The 7180-nt window shown below is 44.0% G+C and overlaps 1 protein-coding gene across 3 annotated transcripts; it reads right to left on the reverse strand.

Moving 5' to 3' along the window:
• Positions 1-2330: 2330 nt before the first annotated feature.
• Positions 2331-7042, reverse strand: CCDC127 (coiled-coil domain containing 127). 3 transcript variants are annotated; one of them, XM_014258089.2, is made up of 5 exons: positions 6906-7042; positions 6487-6615; positions 5553-5852; positions 4124-4190; positions 2331-2738 (listed from the first exon to the last, which is right to left on the reverse strand). In XM_014258089.2, exons 2-5 carry the CDS (start codon positions 6605-6607, stop codon positions 2714-2716), a joined length of 513 nt encoding a protein of 170 aa, XP_014113564.1. In that variant the 5' UTR covers positions 6608-6615; positions 6906-7042; the 3' UTR covers positions 2331-2713. The 3 variants fall into 3 exon arrangements, with proteins under 3 accessions (XP_014113564.1, XP_005517418.1, XP_014113558.1); XM_005517361.3 differs by having other exon boundaries at positions 2331-5852; positions 6906-7041; XM_014258083.2 differs by lacking the exon at positions 6906-7042 and adding an exon at positions 6867-6895 and having other exon boundaries at positions 2331-5852.
• Between the last annotated feature and the right edge of the window lie 138 nt (positions 7043-7180).

Consider the following 7180-nt stretch of genomic DNA (forward strand, 5'->3'; position numbering starts at 1 on the left):
AAATTTTAGCAGGGCCTGTTGTGATAGGACAAGGGATAATGGTTTTATACTAAAGGAGGATTGGTTTAGACTAGACATATATGGATGCTGGTTTAGGCTAGATATATATGGATGCTGAGAGCAGGTAGGGAGCACAGAACCTATGTAAAACTAAGTCACACAAGGTTCTCACTCTGGCCTGAGAAAGCACAAGGAGGAATCCAAACAGTCCTTGGAGAAGGACAACAACCTTTGCAGGTGTTGTTTGGATCCTTGTTGTTTACTTGCAATAAACAGTCAAGGGGTGTAGTTCCTACTTGTCCAATAATAGTGATGTGTTGGTTTAATGACCAATGACAGTTCTACCTCTCGGACCTGTCTCTAAAAGAAGATCTGGAATAATAAAAACTAGCTCTCTCGGGCAACCCAGCTAAGAGAGTCTGTCGTACTTCGCTGTTCCTAATATAGTGCGACAGACATAAGGTAGAATTGTTTTACAACAAGGGTTTTGAAATACTGGCAGAGGTTGCCCAGAGAGGTGGTATGTGTTTAATCTCTGGAAACATTCAAGGTCAGGTTGGATGGGGCTCTGAGCAAGTTGGTCTGTTTGGAGATGTCCTTGCTCATTGCGAGTGGGTTGGACTAGATGAGTTTTAAAGGTCACTTTCATCCCAAACCACTCCATAATGGTCAACGTCCCCGCAAATTTCTCAGTCAGTGAAGTGCTATTGCTTGGGATCTGTCTCACCACAAGTGTCTCTCCTCCAGCAGGAACATGTTAACCATTGTAGATTGCTTCTTGCTGTCTTCATTAAACAATGATCAGTGTTCTTTAATCGAGTTTGTCAGGGTTTTCTTTTCAGTGCTGCAATATACAATGAGGTGCTAATCGGTTGCTGAACTACACCCAGCCCCTGCCTGCCGCCTTTGCACAGAGGTCTGCCGCAGCACCCACATCAATGGAGACAAGTTCATTCTGGTTTGGTCACCGAACACCACGGCTCTGCTCACCTTTCTTGTTATACCCCGGAGGTGTTTGGGCCAGAGAGCTCTGGCTGTGCAGCATTAGGAGACGAGGTCCAGCGGAGCTCACGGGAACAGAGGATGCGGCTGCGGCTGCCGGCGGGAAGAACCATCAGCCACAAGGGGGAAGCAGCATCCAGCGACACAAATACCAACCACAGCAGCTTTGTGAGGATTTTTTTCTGATTGCGGTAAGTTTAGAGGTGATTTATCTCAGAAATACAAACCTGTTATGAACACAAGAGTGAAGAGGCATTTTTTCGGCAGCTGGACAGCCCGGGTGATCATTTCAGCAGAGGGCTGTTGGGGTGCATACCTATGGACAGCTGCCACCACTCTTCTCACAATCCACCAGGTCTCTTCAAACCCTTCCACCCACAGACTCCTTGTTTCCAGAAGCACATTTACTTTCAGTTTACTTTCAGTTTACTCCAGTTTACTTTCAGTTTTTGTAGCAGCAATCACTCAGCTGTTTTGTTGTGAAGTGGCCATTGCCTCACTGCTGAGCTACACTAAATTTCAGTGAGTTACTTCTTAGCAGATCCATCTGTTGTCTCAGATATGCAGTGATGAGGGAAAGCTCCTGGACCAGGCAGTAAATTAATGACCAATAATGTGGACCTTGGCATGCACACCAGCAAAGCCTTCATATCCAGCTGCACCACAACTGCAACTATAAACTTGCCTTTCATCCTTTTTTCACAGCAATAACTCAAATTCCTGTGACTTCACCACAGTAACTGAACCCTTGACCACTATTTCTGCCTTGTACCCTCCACAGAGGAACACTCAGTTTTCTCAGCCTCACACAGGAGTGATCAAACGCATGCTTTAAAGAGCCAGAGGATGAAGGATTGTGTCAAATACAAATAGACTGAGGATCTTTTATTCCAGGAACAAGAATTTCAAGTGTCTGAACACTGTCCTAGAGCAGCTGGATTGCAGTTCTTCATAGAGAGCAGGAAGATGAGAGAAATGAAAAGCAGCTGACATGCAAATGAGACATCTGAGGGATTCTGGAAGAAGCCAGAATATCCTACACAACATTCTGTCGAAGGGATGTCCAGTGTTTCAGAGGGATGGTCACCTTTAACCCCACGTCTTTAGTTAATGCTCTGCACTTACCTGTTTAACAGTATTCTTTCCTAAGAAAAAAAACTTTGTAACATATTCTTTTCTCAGCACCAAGACCAAAACTTTTTACATGACAATTTAAAAAACGTACAATTTAATAAAACCTGAAATGGTGTGATAATTTGGAAAGTCTGAATAAAGTAGCAAATTCCAGTTCTCCTACCCACCTTGCCCAAGTTACAAAACAATGCAGAAATATGTAAAGGTTTTTATTAAATGTTATTGTTTAACAGCTAAGTGACAATTTTATAATAAAAATAAGTTCATTAAATACTTTGAAAACAAATTATTCTTGCATTCTACATATGTATATGGGCAGTTCCAAACAATTAACCAGTTCAGAACAAGTGCAGGGCAAGATAAAACTTACATTTTAACTTACATTAGAATTTTCAGCATAACAACCTACAAAGGGGGAACATTTCAAAAATACATTGCATACCCACAAACATGAGTTTTGGTAGAAACTGATGGGACCAGTGCTTCTAAATCAGTTACACACTTTTAAAAAGCCTTCTGAAACAACCCTTCTGTCTTGATACAATGATCTTCAAAGTGTCCACGACCACTAGTTCAATTAGTTGTACAAATAAGTAACACTTCTAAAAAAGAGAAAGTGAATACCAAACCTTTACTACATTGCATCCAACCCTGTACATTCAAGTGTGTAAGGCTTGAATGTACATATTCATACTGAAAAAATAATATTTTACCTTTGATTATATTTTTTTTAAACATTTTGAGTGATATGAATGACAAACTAGGAAAAAGCATAAAACCTTTGATCTTTTAAGGCTAACTTGTACAAATTCAAGGCATGAATCTCAATTACACTGGCACTGATTCCCTCTTAGTCAGCTGAGTGCCTTAACTGCCTGCAGGAACGTGTGAAGCGTGCCACAGCTGGACAGTCACTTTCCACGTCCTGAAGGAATTACACACGGGCCGTTATTCAAACTAATTTGTTCTCCTGGGCAATTAGACTGTGTGCCTATGTCCAGCTGCAGCAGCTTGGCTCAGGGTGTCACACATGAGTAGCAACTCAGCTGTGTTCTCATCTCCCAACCCGTATATGCTCGGCACCCAGACAAACTGTGGCTCTTCTGGTGTTGGTGATCTCTTTTTCTCCAAGTTTGTATACTAAAACTTAATTTAAAAAGTCAGTATGAAAAAAGGATTAATAAGTCAACAAAACAGTGCAATTAGTGCTACCAAGGTGAGCAAAATCTCAACTGGAAAACCAAGTAGTTGGGAAACATCTGTTCTGCTCAGGAATTTTGTTCCACGTTAAATATTTTTGCTTAGTAACTGGATTAAGTTGCACACATTGTTTCAAAAGATTTATCTGCTATCTTCTGAGCTCAGACTAAAATGAAACCAGGAGAAAACAGTAAGAGAAAAGCCCCACATCTACAAGAAGATGGGCATAAACTTAGCTTGGATTGCTTCCAAGCCATGGTTCTACATGATTGCCTAGAGCAAACGCGTTTGTCAAGTCTAACCCTCAGCAGATAATAAACTGCTAATTAACCAACTGACAACCTACCAGCACTAATCAGTCAAGTAACAGAGGAGACTAAATGTTATAAATGAAAGGGTAAACACTGCCTCTTTGAGGTCTAAGGCTTGATTAGAAGGGGGGAAGAACAAAGTTATTATTTTAAATACATGGCACAATTGAAAGAAAGGTGGCTCCTACTCCTAAAAGGACCAAAAGTATACTCAAAGTTCTAAGAAACTGAAACGCACTGGGTTTTTAAAATTTGTTTGTTGTCGAATTTTTTAAATCTGGACCTTTTTATTTTCCTGCATTATTTCACAGTATTTTTATTTTTTTTTACCTATTTTATTTTAGTAGCTAAATTAAAAAAAAAACTTTCTTAGAAGTGTGCAAAGCTTGTGAATCTGTAGGCTTTTGTGGTCATGTGTATGTAAAGTGGTGAACCACAAGCACAGAATTTCAGAGCTGCAGAAAAAGAGTATGTACCTCAGTTCTGGGAAACAGGTGGAGAGGGAGTAGTGGCTACCAGTGCAGGCTGCATTTAGGCTCCCATCTGCAAACAACAAATGGGACCTGTCTAAGGAGCAGAGCCAGGTGCAATGGCAAGGAGGTCCCTGCAAGCAAACCAGGAGGCAGCCAGTGCCCTGAGAGGCAGAAGCAGCAGCATGGGGACACCCATAAAGGTGGCACATTACTGGGTTACAACTAAAACCTCGATGAGAAAAAAACAAGAATTTTTAAGGTATCTCCAATATATGAAAATATAACTTCCAGTTTATACACTCTCTAGAATCTGAGAATGGATCCCAAGTGCCAATGGGACATCTGTCTGTTCCTTTATACATTATTTGAATTAGCATCTTTTGGATGTTTCACTCATAAAGCATTATTTGTATATTAAACTGGAAGACAATGCAAGACTGACTAATCCGAAACAGCATCAAACTATTCCCCCCCTCAGAATACTAACACATACACTTAAACACACACATATATATATTTATGTAATTGTACATACAGACACGTAAGATTTATGTGTCAAGCAGCTGGCTCCAACACCCTCTCTCAAACATCTGCCTCAAAATCAGTCTTGCTTAAACAAATTTTTAAAAAATAATAGTAATAAAAAAAGACAGTGTTGAGACACCATGTAAAATGTCAGGGATAAGGAGCACAAATGTGCTACTGCACCTGGGGGAGACAAATGACCATTCTCTGTTGCTGGAGTGACCATCAACGAGGCAAATCCCTCTAACCTGAGTTCTGTTTTGCTGCTTCTGGAGTTACCTGGGGAGTTGGCATATCTCTATATTGCAACACAAACACACTCACGGAGTTTAGGAGCATGCACAGCTCATCAGAGCACCTGCTGTTAGTGAGAGGAAAGGCACCAGCACTGCACATGTCCCATGCAAATACAAGTGCAAGGAGGAAGAGAGGTGGCAACACAGAAGCAGAAGGATTTAACAGCTTCAGACTACAACTGTGATTGTCCCCTACCACGCACAGTGGATCGCGCGGAATCCCACTGCTTCCCCTACTTAGCGTTTTCCTAACACGGCCTTTTCTACCCTCTTGTATTTTTGCAGTTCAACAGCTAGTTCCCAGTATCTCAGATACAGCCACATAAGCTTTCCATTTTGACTTCTGGTTCTGTTCAGCACATTGCCACAGTAGTTATCATGTTTGAAAATATCTTTTAAGCCACTCTCCACATGTAAAGCCATAGCAACAGGATTAGTTGCTGCTTTAACTAGCAGATTTTTCTCTATTTCTAGTCTCTGACTTCTGGGTACAATAAGACTACAGTAGATGTCCTGTCTTTCCTTCAGTCCCTCTTCAAATTCTTTTAGTAAAACATTGGCTCTCTGTTGCCACTCTTCTTCCTTTGCCAGGCAACTCTGGTACAAGGTACCTTCTGCTCCAGACTGCAAAAGGACTTGTTTTTCTCGCTCCAACTTCTCCTGCTCCTGTTCCAGCAGCTTCCTCTCTTCTACTAGTTTGCGGCTCTGGGACACGAGGGCTTCACGGTAACTCAGGGTCCTGTTGCGTTCCTTTTCCAGCTCCACCTCCAGATGAGCAACAGCGCGACGATTCTCTGTGATTATATCCCGGTATTTGCCTTCCAGGTCTTTTTGTAAAGTTGACTCTTTTCTGTAGTATTCTTGTCTTTCTTTTTCTATTTCTTTCTGACATTCTCTGGTCCAGATCCAACCTATCACATATAAATGCGACTTCAGATGCAAGTATAACATGTAACAATGAGGGGTATGATAAATTAGCTATGCCAGAAATGAAGCTACGAAGTGGTAAAAAGCTCTCCTTCCTGCCCTTCCCAGTGATACTTCTATATACATGTCCCCACAAAATATATTTCTGTGGTCCTTGTTTCACAGTGAGTCACTTTGAATGATCATGCTTTCTCTGAAATAAAATTTCAGAGAAATTTTCCATTATTTTATTGTCTATACTAGCACTACTTAGATTAGAGAAGGAAAATAAAGTAATGGAGAAACAAACTGGAGGTCTCCAATGCAGATATTGCATGAAGAATTTTCTAGGCCCAGTAAATAAATACATCAGCAACATCTGGCGTTGTTACCTCTGGGCTCTCCAGCACATCCTGTGTCCATTTTTCCCGAGAGAGCTTTGTATATTGGAGCTTATTAAATATGGATTCAACTCTGCGTATGAGAAGTGGTCATTGCCTTAGCGCTACCAACAGCGCTGGCTGTTTACAGCGCTATAAACAAGAAGGCCTGGGGAAGTCTCCAGGCGGAGCAGGGCTGGGCACTATCACCGCACTGCTCCAGGAGCCCCCCTTGGGCCGGGGGCCCAGCGCTACTCACGGAAGGCGGCCAGGCCCAGCATGGGGACCAGCAGGGCGTAATTCCACCGGCTGCCGTCATCGCCGGGACCGCGCCGATTGGGCAGGATGTTCCAGTTGGGAGGCTCGTTTAAGTTATTCATGAAGGCACCTGCGATGCACAGAGGGGAGACGCCGCCTCAGTAGCGCGCAGAGGGACCGGGACCGCTCCCGCTGCCACCTTCTCCTTCCGCTGGGGGCCTGGGAATTCTGCCCGAGCCCCTCGAACGGCGGCCCCGACGCTTGGCCGCGCCCTGAGCGGCAGCCCCGGGCGCGATACGGCCTGCCGAGCTCATCCCCGTTCCCATCCCCACTCCCATTCCCGTCTCTGTCCCGCTCCCCCACGGCGAGACCCCCACGCACGAGCCCGGGAGCGCGCGGACCCCTGGCGCTGCCACTCACCTGCCGGCCCCGCCCCCTCCCGGGCCGGCCCATCAGCCTGGGGAAAAAGGGGGAGAAGACAAGACAAGGCTCGCCCGAGCCTGGAGCGCTGCCGGACGTCAGTCCCCGCCCCTGCCGGGCGCTTTTTATTTCATAAAGCCGCCGGCAAAGGCAGCCGTGAGCGGCATCTGAATTCCAGCGTCTGGAGCTGCTGAGTCTGCTTTTTGTCCGAGAGAGACTGTACGGTCTTTCCTTCACCCTTCTGTCCAAATCTTATGTCTACGGAATAGTCTTTC

The sequence above is a fragment of the Pseudopodoces humilis genome, chromosome 1, assembly GCF_049639895.1.
Source record: "Pseudopodoces humilis isolate 2021_Gansu_Grassland_sample_001 chromosome 1, ASM4963989v1, whole genome shotgun sequence".
Classification (NCBI taxonomy): Eukaryota; Metazoa; Chordata; class Aves; order Passeriformes; family Paridae; genus Pseudopodoces; species Pseudopodoces humilis.

Excerpts from the sequence above, each read along its gene's own strand:
- CCDC127 (XM_005517361.3), bottom strand. The coding sequence starts at position 6,607 with ATGAATAACTTAAACGAGCCTCCCAACTGGAACATCCTGCCCAATCGG. Across the intron at positions 5,853-6,486 it reads GCTGGGCCTGGCCGCCTTCC|GTTGGATCTGGACCAGAGAA; the intron begins GTGAGTAGCGCT and ends TATATGTGATAG.